Below are 19,140 nucleotides of genomic sequence, written 5' to 3'. Positions count from 1 at the left end.
ACATACTCTATCTCTATATTTCCGAAATGATAACGCAATGAATAGACATACAATCTTGTGAAACTTTTTTTTTTTTTTTTTTTAAACTGTGGCCGACGTCTAGGACCAAAGTCCCAGTTAATAGAAAGACCTTGCTCTGTGTTTATAAAAACAATTCGGCTTAATAATATTGAATCAAACAAATGATACTTAGGACTGAAACTCCCATTAGGCAAGAAAAGAAAGGACATTATGATGGGTCTACTGAGTCGGCCTGGCACCATACTGCCGACCTTAGAGTACAATACTTGGGGCCATAATCCCTTATCTAAGAGAAAGGCACTATTATGTATTTACAAGTGCTGTTCGACATAGTAATATAGCATTTGAATCAATGACACTTAGGGCCAAAATGCTTACTAAGAAAAAGATATCACCATAACCTTAATAGAGTTGTTTGGCACAACAATGCCGACCTGTGAAAAACGATACTTACCCCAAAACTAGCCGAGATGATAGCTCAATGCTCGATGCGGTGTAGGAAGTAACCATCCGAGGACATATCACCCGCAAAAAGAACAGCCCCCCTAGGCTACTGAAAAGTGACGCGTTTCAACATCTAAATGCTTACTAAGAAAAAGATATCACCATAACCTTAATAGAGTTGTTTGGCACAACAATGCCGACCTGTGAAAAATGATACTTACCCCAAAACTAGCCGAGATGATAGCTCAATGCTCGATGCGGTGTAGGAAGTAACCATCCGAGGACATATCACCCGCAAAAAGAACAGCCCCCTAGGCTACTGAAAAGTGACGCGTTTCAACATCTTCTTAACACTCCTATTGGCATTAACCTGTTACAGTTTTTGAGCCGAGGATTGAGTAACTTAGAATTGTTATTAAGTAGCCAACCTTACAAAACTCAATCTTTTTCTCATCCAAGTAGTTGGTTTCCCCATAGGCTTGAGTCTGAGGACCATGCAATGCCTTGGTTCTGTCCAAAACCCAGTTTTCTCATCCAAGTAGTTGGTTTCCCCATAGGCTTGAGTCCGAGGACCATGCAATGCCTTAGTTCTGTCCAAAACCTAGTTTTCTCATCCAAGTAGTTGGTTTCCCCATAGGCTTGAGTCCGAGGACCATGCAATGCCTTGGTTCTGTCCAAAACCTAGTTTTCTCATCCAAGTAGTTGGTTTCCCCATAGGCTTGAGTCCGAGGACCATGCAATGCCTTGGTTCTGTCCAAAACCTAGTTTTCTCATCCAAGTAGTTGGTTTCCCTATAGGCTTGAATCCGAGGACCACGCAATGCCTTGATTCTGTCCAAAACCCAGTTTTCTCATCCAAGTAGTTGGTTTCCCCATAGGCTTGAGTCCGAGGACCATGCAATGCCTTGGTTCTGTCCAAAACCTAGTTTTCTCATCCAAGTAGTTGGTTTCCCCATAGACTTGAGTCCGAGGACCATGCAATGCCTTGTTTCTGTCCAAAACCCAGTTTTCTTATCCAAGTAGTTGGTTTCCCCATAGGCTTGAGTCCGAGGACCATGCAATGCCTTAGTTCTGTCCAAAACCTAGTTTTCTCATCCAAGTAGTTGGTTTCCAGTTTTCTCATCCAAGTAGTTGGTTTCCCCATAGGCTTGAGTCCAAGGACCATGCAATGCCTTGGTTCTGTCCAAAACCCAGTTTTCTCATCCAAGTAGTTGGTTTCCAGTTTTCTCATCCAAGTAGTTAGTTTCCCCATAGGCTTGAGTCCAAGGACCATGCAATGCCTTGGTTCTGTCCAAAACCCAGTTTTCTCATCCAAGTAGTTGGTTTCCCCATAGGCTTGAGTCCGAGGACCATGCAATGCCTTGGTTTTGTCCAAAACCTAGTTTTCTTTTTGCGTTGGACCTTGGTTTTAGGGGAGTTAGCTCCTCGGCCAAGCCCCTAGAATTATCCGTGCGATTAACGCTTCCAAGCGTAGCCCCTAGTCAAGAAGCACAGCCCCTAGTGGAACTTTACTTTAAAACTCTATAACCAGTTGTTAGAAATGACAAAGGAACTCTCTCGACTTACCGCCTATGCCAACACACAAGCTTTTCCCACAGACGGCGCCAATTGTAAGGACACGATTCGTGACGAATCGTAACAGTGTTGGGTTCGTACAAGAAATGGCCCAAACAATATCATTTGTAGAGTATGGGTTTGAAAGGCTAGGCCTTGGTCACCAGGCGATGGGTTTCTCGTGGTGTTCATGCATGGCTAAGTTTTCTTCACCCCTGGAGTCTTTCTCCTGGAGGTGGGCTGGGAGGCTCTGGTTTTTGGCCATTTTTCCCAGCCTCTTCTTTAGATTGCTTATTTTTCCTTTTATACTAGCCTGCGTTCACTGTCCTTCGTCCACGTATAGAGTCAACCTTTCCAAGACTGATACTTGTCCCATCAGCCCATACCCAAAGTCGTTGGGGGTGGCTGTAAAAGTCGAAGAATACGGATCTGTCAGGTTCAGAGTATTGAATGGCAGTAAAGGCAGCTTTCCCTGAATATTTTAGATTTTTCTTCCAAGTTTTGGTCCTATACCGTTTTTACCCCTCTTCCCGGCGGGACTTTGGGTCTGTTGAGAACTGAACTGTCCTCGGCTGTATCCCAAGGCTATCTTATGCTTTATATTATCAAACTTGGGCCATAGTCCTCCTCGGCTTGGGCCTTTGGACTCCCCACGAGTAAATGGGCCTGGCCCATAAATTATTTGGGCCCCACACTTGCTACATTAAATTTTAATGTTGTTAAAGTATTGAGACTGATGTATCTGTATGAAAATAATAGATAGCTAAATTAGCAAAATTAAAGTTTTTTTGAATTAGTTTAACAAAATATTTGAGGAAACTGGTGTGAATGCTCTTAATTCTCACAAAAGTAGAAAAGATGAAAAGAAGAAAATGTGTCCTAGAATTTATCATCAAATCATTTATTTTAATTTAAAAATATATAGTTTGCTCCTAGACATGAAATAATAAGATTATTATTATTATTATTATTATATACTGCCCTTGACATGAGAGGTTATTTATTTACTTTATTATTATTATTTTAGGATCTTGACATGAGATGAGAAATTGAATCATGATTCTTGGACCTTTATACGCACGGGCAAGGTCTTCAGACCTGGACCAGGAGGTTGTACTGTGAAAACCGGGAACCAAGATGAAAACCGGTTTTTTAAGCATAAAGAACCGGATTTTTTGTTAATTCCGTGAACCCCTAAAAGCGAGGTTGGACCGCACGAACTGATGGCAAGAACCGTGAACCCCTTAGCATTTTTTTTTTTTTTTTTTTTTTTATAAAAACAACTTAACACAATTTTATTCTACTTAATTAAATTATCTATTTCTTACAAGGAATTAAAAAAAATTATAATTAAAATCCTTCAAAGATATTCAACTTTACTTCAAAAATTAATCATAAATTTTAATGTTTTCATGATTATTATTTTATTTTATTAACTTTCTTATTTAATTATTAAATATATGCTTGAAAATCATTAAATTTCCCTCACATATATAGATATATTGTCAATTTTGCTAGTTTTATAAATTTAATATTTATATTTAGGTTTTAATTAATTATTAAATTAATTATGATGTCATCACGGTTCGACCCCGGTTTGATCTCAAAAACCTTGAACCTCTCCCTTTTATGGTTCAATAAACGGTCCGGGTCTGAAAACCTTGTGCATATACATTGCTCTACATGAAAAACAAGAAAAGAAAACTAGAGATGAATGCAGCAAACCAATATACTTCAATACAGGCTCGTTAGAGATGAAAGGTGAAAACCAGGATCGGCCCAAGTTAGCCTAATGAAAGAGTTTCTGTTTGACATTTTCTGAATCTCAAATCCAGCCCAAGATGGCCAATTATACATCAATCTTGGACTACTTATACATCTTCCAGGATAAAAATGGGTAGGCAAGATATCTCAACAATCTTGTAAGCAGAGATGAAGGAGACAAACAAGGCACAAAGAAGTTTTTATTAATATATATTTTTTTATACTAAATATATCTTTTAATCTGATTTGGCAGTAAGTCAAGCCCAATATGTGTACAAAATAAAATTAGATGAACTAGTCATAACTCATAATCTAATTAATAAATTTTTAATAGTTGACTTGACTCACTCATTTACAAGCTTAAGATTGGTTGTACTTATGTTATGCTACGATGATATAAAAAAATTTTATTTTATTTTTTTAGAAGAACAAATATAAAAACTTAATGCATAAAGAATTTACAGTGTTTTGAAGTAGGTAGAAATTAGTATGATCACATGATTCACATCTAAAAAAGGTCTAGGTGTTTCACTGGTCACCACCTTTTTTATTTTTTGGCTGTTAAATTAAACAAAAGAAATAAAGAAGAAAAAAACTTAAAAGCATAAAAAAGAAGAGGACATTTAAATAGTTTAAATGCTTGAATGTCAAAAACAATAATAATTAAAAATTTTAATTTAATCGAGGAAACCAATAGCTAAAAAGAAGGCTTTTTATATTGTCACCCGGACCTCAACAGGCCCAACTGCCACTACATGAACAAACATTCAGTGGCCCTCAATTATGATCACTCTATTATGATTTATGAGGTAACACATTATATACATTCTCCACAAATTCATGTAGACCGTTGATATATTTATGATAAACTCTTAATATATTTTAACATCCCTAGAGGTTAGACGGTAAGATCATCAAAGAAAATATGAAAATGTTAGAAAAGATTGAGTGTGTGTTCCGCCTATGTGAAATTTAATTTGTATTTAATTCGGATTATGACCCGAATTTATGTAAAAGTGCTATGGTTTTAATGAGAGATTTTGAGTCTTAATCCATAGAGTGAAAGCTTGGGTTTTAAAGAAAATTTTGGCCTACTTTTAGCCTATTATAGATCCTCTATGTAGGATATAAATACCGTTTGTTTTAAATTAGGGTTTGTTGTGAGGTTTTAAAAAAAAAAATACTATATTGCTGCATCTTGTAAATTTTCTTATAAATAATGAATTATTGTAACTTTATGGACATAGTTCATTGATGAGCTACATAATTTTTTGTGCCATGTGATTGACGTGTATGCATATTATTTTTTTATCTTTTTTTTTTTTTTTTTTGCCTCTCAAATATATGGGAATTCGTGCATATTAATTCCCAACAGTGTGAACACATGCATGAGATAGATATCGGCGCAAACAAACAAATGCGGGCCAAGGGAGAGTTGGTATGACTAGGTGATGGCTGACACTGATTGCCAAAAAATTCATTGACACCAACAACGACGATGGAGGCACATGTGGACATGTACATAACACATGATATCGTGTGAAGGCTGGAGATATCAGATGAAGTGCATATGAGGGCGTGTGCGTGGGTGATTTCTGTGGCGCTGTGTAGATCGACTTCCACGTGATTGATATGTGTGGTTGGAAACAATATCTAGAGGGGATGGATCTAGATAGTACTGTAGTGCTTGAACGACTTTGATAATGCTGGAAAGAAGCATCACTATTAGAATTGAGGCCCAAAAAAGCCGAAAGGAAACCAAATAGGAACTTGGGGGCATTTAGAGAGGGGGTAGTGAAGGAAAGTAGAGAAAGTAGAGTCGGTAAAAAAATAAATTAATTTCTTGTTAATTCTACTCTATTACCATTCTCTCTCTCAATTCAAACAAATAATTAGTTTCGATACCATGTGAATTGCTAAAGTAAAAAGAAAATAATATTAGAGAAAAAATTATCGTAGTTTAACCACCAGCTTACATCTTAGTCTATAATGAAAACTTGTAAATGCTATATCTTTATTATCTTGAATTTTGAATTGAATTTTACAATAAACCCAATACATGGAACATATATATATATATATATATATATATATATAAATAATTATAAGTTTAATATAGAAACTTAAAACAACTGTAACCCATAGTTCTCTAAAAAATCATAGTCCACGTCTCTGTGGTATATATAAAATGTTAATATATTCACAGAGATATAATAAATTCATATACACTAGTACAAAAATGCATGTGAAAATTAATAGTAGTACCATAATGAAAAGGTTTCACTGTTTCAGAAAGTTAGCACTCTTAAGTCCCTAACAATAATATGGCATGGGATTAATCTTTTGAACTTTAAGAGTGCCATGCCCTCCCGGCTCTATATGTGGCTATGCTATTGCATGGAAAGCTGGTTGTTGGTCATTCAGTGCTTAGTTACCTAGGTGCTCCAATATTAAACTTGTTTTGGACCCCATTGCCATCATCATTCAGATGCATCAAGCTTGGATCTGGTTCCTTGTCTCTCAAACCTACATATATATATATATATATATATATATATATATATATATCCAATGAGAGCAATAATATTGTGTTTATGGGTGAGTTTCCTTGTCAAGAAGCTAAGTCTTAATGTCTAGGGATCGGCAGAGTTAATTTTGGTTAATTTTGCAGAGACAGGTCAAAGCAGTTTATTGTGATGTTTAGGGTTGATGTCACGTCCCGAACCCAACAATATAGATAGGCACATGATAACGATTGCACTCTTATAAAGTTTTCAACTTACAAATGTGTAAGACCTTTTTAGCAACTAAAGATTATCCTCAAAGAAAATTTCATCAATAAATCCACAATCATCCTGAATAATGCAGTTGTCGAAAGATCTCCAAAGTACCAATAGAAACTACAATCCAAACCTCATGACTGTTAAACAAAAGATATACTAATTATTACAAGATTATCTTATTTCAAAAATTCCTAATCTCCATTCAAGTGTACACCGTTAGCAAAAGTCTCAAAGCTTGTTATTCTTCATAATCTGAAATTAGAGGGGAAAAGGAGTGTAAGTTGACAACTCAATAAGTAACTAAATACCAAACTAGTTGAAACAAGTATATAGATTGACAAAATAATATAAATTTATGAGATCAAAATATTTCACATATGTCAAAGTTATAATATACTATGGGTTTTCAAAAAATAAACTAAAGAAGTTTCATCGACTTAAAAAAATTCATAAATTCAAACATATTCACATTCTTAACAATCTTATATATTTATGGCTATGGTGACTAGGCATCAGATTCAGAAGAAACTAGTTTCGTTCTAATGTATATCTTTTATTAGCTGGGTCGAGAAACACAATAGGCTCGTGATATCCCAGATAGAACTAGTTTCAATACTAATGAATAATCTCCATTGGCTAGGTATCAGAGTCAAAACATAGTTAGATTGTCCAAAATCATATATATCAAATCATAGTTCAAACAAAAATATATTTTATTCAAATACATATATAAAATTATATATATATATATATATATATATAATTATATATATATATGTATATATATATATATATATATATTTATATATATGTAGTAATCAAATAAATTTATGAAAAATTCTTTATTCTTTACTTTAAATCAATGTAGCTAACAATTGAAATAAAATTGTAACAATTGTAGAACAATATTCAGTAGCTAAAATTCTTTACTTTAAATCAATGTAGCTAACAATTGAAAATAAAATTGTAACAATTGTATAACAATTTTCAGTAGCTAAAATACAGTAATATATGCAAAAGTAAAACCAATTAAGAGAAAGGTTACTTACCTCAACTAGCTCACCATAAAAGAACTTCTCCCTAACAATTCCTCTGAAATCTTTAAATATCACTTAAAACAATTTTTTTTCCAAGTACCATTTACTCAATAATCAAATAATTTAAGAAAAACTTATAATGGTACCCGATCAAAAGAGAAACTGCAAAAAATATCTAATGATTTCCCATTATTAACTCTCCTCATATAGGACAAAATAGCATCACATATGGCCTATCCATATTTTGGAACCATCAATAATATATATATATATATATATATATATATATCCTTTACTTTTCCCACTAATAGTTAGGTGTGTGCATGGGTCAAGTTGAGTCAGGTTGAGGGAATTTTTTGACCCAACCCACCATGGTGGGTAAAAAAAAATTCAACCCAACCCAACCCACATGGGTCGGGTTGAACCCATGAGTTTGACAAGTTTATTATTATAATTATTATTATTATTAAATTGAGTAGAAAAAAAATATAAATATTAATATATTAAAAAAACCTAAAGGTTAGTATCAATGTAACTCCTTAAAAGCAAACAACACTAATAACTAAACAACAATAGTAATTTATTAGGATTTGTGTGAACTAATTTGTTTTTATATAGGATAGGAAGAACTGGTTATTTAAAAAAAATTATTCCCTCCGTCCTACTTTGTTTGTCCTGTTTAAAAAGTCAAACTTTTTAAGGGAACATCATTTATTGTCTTGTCTACCTTTTAAAAATGTATAAGTTTTCAAAACTACCCTTAAATAAATTTATCAAAAAATTGAATTAGTAAATTAATAAGGGTATAATAGGAACATTAGTAAATTAATGACTTTTATTTTAGAAATAGGACAATATTTTGGGACATCTCAAAATGGAATAGAGGACAAACAAAATGGGACAGAGGGAGTACTAATTATATAATCTATATATATATATATATATAACCGAAACCTCTGCTGGCACCACAATTTTCCACGTCAGCACAATATTTAAAAAATAAAAAATAAAAATAAAAACATTATAACACCTCAAAACCCTAGCAACCTTACCCCTCTCTCAAGTTAAGAAATATAAAACCACAGTTTCTGCAAACTCTCTCTCTCCAAACGTAAATATCAAATTCAACCCCTTTAATTTCTCTTTATATTTTTGAGGATTCTATAGAGTTATAGTGAGTTATACTGATTTTGTTTTTTGTGTGTATGTATAGATGGTCATAATACTCTGGTATTCCAAGAGAAATTTGTGTTTTTGTTAATTGAAGGCTTTAGAGAGATAAGTGTTGCAGTTTGGAACAACTTTACAAAAGACGATTTCTTTGGCAGCGGAAAGTAACTACTTTGTCTCATATTTTTGTTTTTTGAATTGATTTTATGTGCTTTTTAGACCCTTTTGGATCAATTTTGTTAATTGGGTGTTTTTTTTTTTTTTTTTTTTAATAGGGTCCAATTGGGGAAGGTTCTTTCAAAGGGTTACGACGACTGCACTTGGTGTCTGTATACTAATAGTGGGGGGTAAGTGCTATAAATTACTAACCCTTTTAAGTGTATAATCTGTTTCTAAAATTATCTATAATATTTTGTCCTCCGAAAATTTTATCTTTTTAATTTTAGTATATTGTGTTTCTTAAGTTATAAACAGATTTTCTTTATTTCTTATTTTCAATAATAAATCATTTTATTGCAATACCGGTAATTGTTTGAGAAGCCAATTTTATTACAACTACTTAAATTGAGTTGACTTAATTCCGTACAATTATAAAGTATAGCATGAAAGATAATGGAATTAATTGTTGTAATTTTTATTTTCAATATATGTAAATTCTTCAGAAGGCTACTTTAAATAGTAAGTCAATGTGTCTCTTACATTTGGGTATTAGTTAGAATTATTTTCAAATGATTGTACCAATAAAAGTGAATGTGTATACATTTTGTTTAACTATCCCGTGCATCGCACGGGTTAGCGACTAGTATTATATATATATTAAATTAGTATTAGTAGGAGGAACCGAAGAAATGCTGCTTTATAGCTAGTTTTTTTTAATTATTAGATATAATATATATATATATTTAAATATATATATATATATATATATATATATATTTATATATATATATATATATATAAGTGCCCCACAGCTGATTTAAAAAAAATTAATAAATATATAATATATTTTAAATATATATTAAATATGGGTGGGTTGGGTCGGGTTTGACGGGTTTGTAATTTTATGACCCAAACCCAACCCGGTCCACTATAAAATTTTTTTGCAACCCAACCCAACCCACCAAGCCTTAAAAACTGACCCAACCCAACAGGTTGGGTAGGATTTGATGGGTTGGTGGGTTTTCTGCATACCTCTACTAATAGTGCACTAGGAATTCGAATAAAGCCTACAGAATACATATAGCCATATATGGTTAAAACTTAAAAGTCAATTGTAAAAGAACACCACTCAACTTATTCTATACGAATGTACCTTCCCTTCTTTTTTTTTTTTTTCTTTTTTTTTTTTGGTTTGTTTTTGTTACATTTGATTGCTTGTTAGACTTCAAGCCTACACTTGTAGACTTTTCATACTCCAATACAACACTTCGGTACAACTTCTTAAAGAGAAGCTTGTGCAAAAATCGGACCTACCATGCCTAACAATTTGCAATTCTATCTACACTTACACGCAACAATGGGCATAGAAAAAATATTAAATTACCAAGACAATAACAGGTACTTAGCGTCTAATTACAGAAAATCTAATCTAAATCATTCTTTGTTTACAATATAAAACTCATTGGATATTTAGATAGTCTCACTATTGGCCAAAAATACCCACCTAAAAATATTCTAATTTCATATAAAATTTAGATTTGACGAAGGATGAGATTTCTTAAGCTCTTACAGTCAATCCTTTTCTACATGAATATATATACCAAAAATTCCTCCTTCAAAAATATCTATATATAGTTATATGCGGATTTAATTAGTTTACATATAGCTAAAGTTTTAACCTAATTTTCTAAAAACTCCCTTAATAATATTAATTATAAAATTGATCCCACAAAAAGATTTACTTAAATACCTCACCTTTAAACTCACTCTCTCTCTCTCTCTCTCTCTCTCTCTCTCTCTCTCTCTCTCTCTCTCTCTCTCTTTTTTTCCTGGGTATTACAGTTTAAGATCTTTTTATGAGAGGGGTTCTATCATTCAATCGGTGTGGGCTATTTTGGTGTTTATGATTTTGGGTCTCTTTACTATCTTCAACAACATATGTAAGTCACTTCTTTTCTTTTCTTTTCTTTTCTTTTTTTTAATCTTCTCCTTTAAATATATTGGTATATTAATTTATGCCTTTGCTAGCTGCATGATGCTGAGGATTTTTTTATTTATTAAATGAACATTTTAGAGGTAGCGTTTATCAATCTTGGGAATTAACTATTTAAATTTACTTTGATACTTTGGCATAGTTTTTCTATCAAAGCTCATGTACCTTCAGTTGGATATGATGGAAATAAAATGTTGAGTTTTGATATTCAGTGTTGCAATACCTCATGAGTATCAGCTTTATGTAAAATATTTGAAGGTAAAATGTGAACTTCAGCTTTCTTGATAAGTTATGATACTCATACAATTTACCATCTGAGTTGCTTATAGAAAGGGATACCAAGAAGTGAAGTTTGTTCATTAAACAATCAGAGTAGAAATTTGTGCATGCATTTGGTCTGTTTGTCAATTGAACCAGTTCCAATGAATTTCTTAACAAGCCATTATTGTGTTCTTTATCTAATCCGTGAAGTCTCATTAGACTCTTATATTGGGAAGCACCTCAATGTTCATTTCCTAATTTCTCAATATATTTGAGAATATATCATTGCATTGAAGGAAATCGATTTATGTATAACGCCAAGAGAAAAGTAATTTAACAAGTCGTTTTAGTATAAAGTAGAATTTTAAGGTTCAAGTGCAACGTCAAAAAACTTTACCAACTAGTAAGACATTTTATGAATTTACGTTTCAAAAGTATTATTTGATTGAAAGATTCATGTGTGATGTTAAAAGACTTTACCAAGTAACTCAATATTCATTGTTTTTAAAATTTGGAAGCTCTTCATTATCTGTTTCAATAAAAATGAGAGAACTCTGAGATTCAGGTGTAACATCAAGAAATTTTACCAACTATATAATAAGACATTTTACTGTCTTTATTAAACTAATAAGACAACTTAAATGAGCAGAAAGTAATTGAAGTTCAGTTGCCACCAAACCACCAAACTCTCACTTCTATAAACTAACACGTACAATACAGCTAGTGCTTCCTCATCATGCCTAGCTAGGGTGAAGGTTAGAAGCTAAAAAACACTATGATTCCCATTTCTCTCCTATCCAAAATGTGCCTGTATGAAATAGAAATACAAGGAGTTTATGTAAAGGCAAGTGTAGTGGACCGTGCTGCTCTAGTAGATGCTCATATTGATGAGCTAAGGTCTTCCTTTGAAAAGCCTTTGGTTGCACCTATTGTGGCATTTGATATCAAGTGCAAACCCAATTGCAATGGTGCAATGTTATTGATCCTTTGTATTGGGACTCGCTGTCTTATAGTTCAATTATACTACTTGGATTCATTTCCTGAATCCATCAAGAAATTTTTGAGTGATTCAAATGTGTGTTTCGTTGGCGTTGGAGTGAAGGATAAGGTCAAGAAAATACTACAATGGCCCCAGATGTTCGGTTGTAAGACTGGTGTGGAACTGGGTCATTTGGCTGCTAGGGTGCTTAAGAAGCCTAACCTTGATGGGTGTGGTTTAGTTGAGTTAGCTAGTGAAGTTGGGGTGTACTATGAGGAGCCAAAAAGTGTTACTTTCTCAGATTGGGGTGCTAGGGTTTTTTCACATGAACAGGTCAAGTATGCCATTCATGATGCTTATGCTTCTTATCTTATTGCAAACAATCTCTTAAGTTTGCTCCAGCGTTATGTTGTAAGGATTGTATATCTTTAAAAGTTTTCTGTGGTACACTTATTTTATGGGATTTATATGATTTTTTATTATTTAAGATATGCGTGATTTATGAGGTTATTGATTAGTCCTTGCATGGGACTGGAGGTGGTTCTTAGGTTCTAACTTTGTTTAGAGAAATGAAAATTGAAAGCATAAGGGATATTCCATTTTGCTTTTATATGTATAGCATCTATCTTCTATTTGCTCCATGCATAAGTCTTAAATATAATTCTATATATAAATATATATATATATATATATATTATAGTAGAACTTGTCCACATGGACCACACTATGAAACATATTAATATTATTGCATGATTTAAAAATGAAGATATCCTTCTAAATTTTAATATACAAGATTTTCTTTTTTCTTTTGGCATAGATTTCACCAACATTTTAATAACCCTATTTCTTTTGACCAAAGAGTGTATAGATCGAAATCTTATTGCCAAAATTAATAAAAAGCAAACACGATTCGTTAATTTCTCTTAATTTATTTCAAAATGTTAACAGAATACATTTGTGCTTGTTTTGTTTTGTTCAGTTTTTTTTTTTTTTTTTTTTTCCTTATTTAACTTATGTACAGATTTTTAAACTTCATTTCTTCTAGATGTAAAAATACTTTTATCCTGATCCAACTTATTTTTTGAACAAAATAAGTCAATAATAATTAGATATATTAATTCAACACTTTCACTATAAATGTCAATGATTTGATTAAACCTGGGTTTGTTCACAACAGATTATATTAGGTTGGGCTCAATCCTAGACAAACCAAAGTATTGTTCAAAATAAAGATCTTAATTCCGCCCATCTTGCGAGTCACTGCTAGTTTTTTTTTTTTTTTGCTAGTTAGTACTAAAAGTTTTACACACAATCTGCAATCGAAAATTCAAACATAAAGAGTAAGAAAGACACAGCTTAATATTTACTGTCATAAAGAAGGAGAAATCAAGATAAATTTATTAATTACCTGATTGAAGATGCATGAACCGGGTTATATTCATGCATTATCCAAAGTAAATTATTGTGTATTCCCGGATTATCTAATAATTTTCCCCCAAACATAATGTTCAAATCTGGTAAATCACTGATCCGATAGATCAATATTATCTAATACACAATCTCATGGGGCTACATCAATAAAAAAGTTTCTAATGAAAGAAAAGGTTGAAGTGGGTCTATTTATAATCAAAATTGCTTATGAATAATTACTCTGATCTACATCTATAAATGTATATACCACAACAACATGCCTTGTGAAAATGTTGGCAACTGGCAAGCAAATAATTAATAGATAATCACAAATTGGATTTCTTAACATAAATGTGAAGTGCGCATTTATATTGTCTTCATATAAAATATACTATTTAATGTAAATGAAATGGTCCCAACCATGTTAACAAGTATATTTCCAAATTAGGATTATCTATCCTATATTGGATTCCTTTCCAAAATAAATTGAAAGCATCTTCTAAAAAATAAATAAATAAATTGAAAGCATTTAAATTTTAATCTTGCCATTTGCCACCGTATGCATTGAGAAAGCATTTATTTTTTTTGGCGAAAACGTGCATTGGGAACCTTTTTTTTTTTTTTTGGGTACTTTTTTTTAAAGAAGCATTAATTGGTAACTTTTATTGTTTCCCTGGTGTGAGTTATTTTCAATAAAAATGAATCTTAAGAAATTGAATTCTTGCCAGAATAAGATCTGTAAGGCTTTTTTAATTTCTTTCTTTCTTTTTCTTTTTTTTTTTACCTAAGAAATTAAATTCTCACCAGAATAATATACATAATCTCTCTCTTAGCATTGACGGGATTTTATTCCAAGATTATTATTCGACAACAAGATATTTTATCAATTATTTTAACTAATATCCACTACGTAACCATAACTCTAGATTTCTTGTCATAACATATTTCATGTTCCGACTAAATATTATCTATTATGTCATTGCCTCCATGTACTGTAAGGAAAAAAAAAAGGGAAATAAGAAAGTCTGTTCTAGAGTTTATGGAATGATTTATGCTATTTTAAAAAAATAATAATTATGTTAATTTAAAAATATATAGTTGCTCCCTAGATATTTTTCCTTTTCTTATATACTGCCCTTGACATGAGAAAAATTATATTGAATCGTGATTATTGGATCTTGTGTGTGTTGGTATGATGGTATTACATGGGAAAAAAAATTAGAGACAAATACAGCTACTGGATTTGAAACCACGCTCGGCCCAAGTTAGAGATGAAACCCGAAAACCAGGCTAGGCCCAAGTTAGCCTAAAGACAGACTTGCTGTTTGGCATTTTCTCAATCTCAAATCCAGCCCAAGATGGTGTATTATACATCAATCTTGGTCTATGGAGACATCTTCCAGAACCATTTAAAAACATGGGCTAGGGAAGATATCTCTACAATCTTGTCAAACAGAGATGAAGAAGATAAACAAAACACAAGGAGTGTATTCAGCAAAAAAAAAAAAAAAACACAAGGAGTGTATTTTTTTTCCTTACATTATGTGGGAGATTCAAACTCAAACTCTACCTATGAAGATACCAGATAATATCAATGGGTCACAAAGTCCTTAGAAACACATGGAATTGATTTCCAAAATATTCAACCTTTTCCAATTTTTTCTTAATAATTGCTGAGAAAAGTGGGTTCCAATTAACTCAAATGGTAAAGTCTTTAATGGTTTAATAAAAAATCTAGGGTTCAATCCCCAATTCCCCACCTACACCAAAAATCTATTGGTGTCTTGGTTTAATGATAAAAAACTATCATCAGAAGCAGATGTTTTAAGTTGAAACTCTCTAAAAAAAATAATTGCAGAGAAAAGTTCTTACCGACTAACACATATAGAATCTTTAGCTTTGACTATGGATATGAATGCATGTTAAAATGATTAGATTGTTTTGTGGTACAGGTGTGATGTTTTTACTATGTGCCCTTTAACGCAATTCGAAATTTGATATAGAAACTTAAGATGATTAGGTCTTAATCCTTGCCAGTTGTCACGTTTAATTTCATAAATGGTTTCAAAATTTAAAGTCAGCTCCGACTTGTCTTAGTCTATATGAGAGGATCAAAACTATGAATTTCTTTACATCTTAACTCTCTTTCACGTGCTTTTGAGAGCTTTGGTCCATTTTATGACTTCAATGTCAACAAGTGACATATTTTACTAGAAGGAAAGGATATCTTATGGGGCAATTGTATGTAGCCAACTAGCCACCCACGGAATTATATGAGGTTTACATGTTGTGAGGGTCCACACACTATAAGAAGGTGAATGCATATAACGGCTATATTATAGATAATTTTTCTTACTAAGATGACTTTACTTAAAAATTAAGTTGAAAAAATCTAGACATGATGGAAATTGTCAAATTGGACTATTAACCGAAATAACGATTTGATGTAGTAATAACAAAGTAAAAAGAACTCAAATATGGGTTCGATTTGATCTCTGCTTACATAAAAAAACTAATTGATGTTTTGGTTTGATGAAAAAAAGTAATCATCAAGAACATACGTTATACAATTATCAGTTGAAATTATCTCTTTAAAAAAAAAGTCAAATATAAGCTAAATATGGAAATGCAAATATATAGAAGGTCCTCATGCCATGTTAAGCTGCGAAACTAAGCAAAAAAATTGGTAAACTTGGTCAAGCCGCATTGGGGTCCTTTTCCAAGCCACCAAGGAACCACGTGTGGCAAGTGACAATTGGGACCCTAAAATAACACAATTTGATGTATGAGAGTCAACATTTTACTTTTGGGGTCACAAGGGATTCATTATTGAGGACAATTTGCTATTGGGTTTTGCCACGAGGTTAATTTATTTATTGCACCACATACAATGTTGCAAAAACTATCAAAACCCTGATTTGACACACAGTTTTGTCTCTAAGTTTGCTTGGGGCCCAACCCAAATGTGACCAATGCTTTTGTAGGGGCCTTTGACAACTCAAAAATCATCTCTATGCTGTCGTTTTGTGCCTCTTTTTTAATTAGCACTATCTCAATTGTATCAAATTAGGGATGCAAAGGCTAATCCAAACCCAAGTTTAGTCTTCCTAATGATAAAATTAAAACCCCATATCCCTGAAAATTTTTAAATCCCTTAATATTATTGGGTAAGTGAGATTTAAACATTACCAAGATGAAAAATAATGAATTCAACAGTCTTTCCTTGGTTGTTGACCAATCAAAAAGCTATTAAAAAAAAGTCAAAAGATGTGGAATGGAAACATTCAATTCCAAGCAAAACAATGTGATTTTGATGATTATTGATTTATTAGTGAGGCACATCTAGAAGCTTATAATATTAAATTAAACAAAGAGAAACTCTACCTAAATTGTTGGACGTTTGAAGAACACCTCCAAGTGTATATATGTTATGTTAATTATTGGTTTAGATTTTAAATTTTCTATTTTTTTTAGAGAAAACTGAGAATATTGGGCTATTGCCGAGGAATATGCGAGTCTTGATCAAAATTTGTGACATGTGACTCGGCTTCTTTAAGTGCAATAAAGATGCCACATGGTGCCAACTTGTCAGATTCAAGTACCACTCAGAAATTGACATGTGGCGTGTGACCCTAGAACATGCATGTGTTGGAATTTAATAACAAAATTGAGTGTAAAATAATAAAATAATAAAAAAAATAAAAATCGGCTGCTGACCCTAATATTGGTGGTTTATAAACTTGAAAGAGAAGCAAGTTTGGCATATACATACTCCATGATAAGACCTTTTTTTTTTCCCTTAAAAAAAAAAAAAGGGTTAACAGGATATTAAGTTGTGTGGAGATTTTTCTCAAAAAATAAATAAATAAATTGTGTGGAGACCTTAGCCTAGAAGCAAGTAGACAGACGTTAAAACAAAATAGACACTATTTCCCTAAAAAGAAAGGATACGATGGGGGCAGACCCTTTCTTAAATGGGTTTAACCAAAGCTTGAAGTCTTGAACCAGCCTCACTAGAATCCAAAGAATTTTTCCTTGGGGTCAAATTCCAGATGTTAATTCCAATCAAATCACATGCAAATAAGACTTTGTACCCTTTTTTTTTTTTGGGTGTGAACAGTCTTTGTCCTTATCTCATCACCCTGAAGGATAATTATTGACCTATTTTTGTAACGCAATGAGAATTTGGTTCATTAGACCATAACTACAAAATTGAAATTCTATCGTATCTACACAAGATTGGTGCCTCACATTGTCTAAGTTATTGTCTCTCATTTGGTTGTAAATACCGTATATGTCAAGAATCAATATCCTTAAGCTAAGAATTTTGTAACTCAACTGGTTAACATCTTCTAGTATTTCTTACAAAAACATCTAGAATTCAGATCTCCCCTCCTCGTTATAACTATAAAATTATCACACACACAAAATGTCCTTTAAATTAATTTTTTTTTTTTAAAAAAAAAAAAGGTTAACCATATAGATATATAGTAAGAAAAGTCAAAGGCATCCTAACTCTGGAATTGAATGTGTGGAAGATACTGCTGGTGGCCACCTTAAAGTCTTGTATACTTTATATTAGCTATATGTCCTGGAAGAGCAATAAACAATGTACGAATATAAAACCAAACTAACGTTAGAGAAGACCGACATAAATTTTAACATGGGGGCTTTAAATTGTGCACCTAAGAACCAGACATTAATATACTATTGTCAGTAAATAGATATAGACATTCTTCAAAAAGATTTTTTTAAAGGTTTCAACTGTTCAAACATGGCTCAATTGAAATCATAAAATGTACCTGCCTCTAAGGCCTAAGCAAGTGGTGGCTGATGAGGACTAATGCTATTATACAAGGTGGCAAGAATATGCTAGATCATAGATTCAAACAAGTCAAAAGCAAAGCCTAAGATTTTCTTCCAAGAAACCATTAGTAGTTGGTGGGGTTGAGACTTGAAATTAATGGCAATTTTGGTGGTTTACTCTTCAATAGTCCTTAATTATTAGTTATCTAATAGCAATTGCTAGGTAAGTATTAGATAAATGACCAAAATCTACCTTAAAAGAAAAGGCATAAATATCAAACTTACTTGACAGCTTGATCATCTAATTATCTCAACTTTGGATTCATACAAAAGTTCAAAATATGGGTCATGTGATAGATTATGAGATTATGGTGCTTTATGGACTAAGGCTCCTCTGCTAATTATTGATACTACCCCCAACATATAGATAGGTCAACATCATGGGTACCACAGATAAACAGCTTAAGACACAATTAAAGATTTAAGTACCATGACATGATGATGAGAATGAAACTTGTACTTGAAAAACTTGGGTAAGGAAATCAGTTACCCCATTTAATTGATCCCAAGGTTCATCCCAATTTTTTGACAAACAAAACCATGAAAAAAAAAGGCATTTCTAGGACAACCTAATATTCCTTGTATGGTTCAAAGTTTGACTAAAAATGGACAATTTTCTTTGAGGCCAAAGAACATAAGAGGTGCATAAAAGACATTTTATCAATATTGTTAAGTTGATAAGTTATTATTGATTTTCGTA

The 19,140-nt window shown here is 32.3% G+C and overlaps 1 protein-coding gene across 1 annotated transcript; it reads left to right on the top strand.

Moving 5' to 3' along the window:
- Positions 1-11,987: 11,987 nt before the first annotated feature.
- LOC115980383 lies at positions 11,988-12,596 on the top strand. Its single transcript, XM_031102636.1, has one exon. The coding sequence runs from the start codon at positions 11,988-11,990 to the stop codon at positions 12,594-12,596; it is 609 nt and encodes a 202-aa protein (XP_030958496.1).
- Positions 12,597-19,140: the final 6,544 nt, after the last annotated feature.

This window comes from Quercus lobata, chromosome 3, assembly GCF_001633185.2.
Source record: "Quercus lobata isolate SW786 chromosome 3, ValleyOak3.0 Primary Assembly, whole genome shotgun sequence".
Taxonomy (NCBI): domain Eukaryota; kingdom Viridiplantae; phylum Streptophyta; class Magnoliopsida; order Fagales; family Fagaceae; genus Quercus; species Quercus lobata.
Note: the sequence above shows the minus strand (reverse complement) of the source record. Positions and strands in the feature narration are given on the sequence as shown.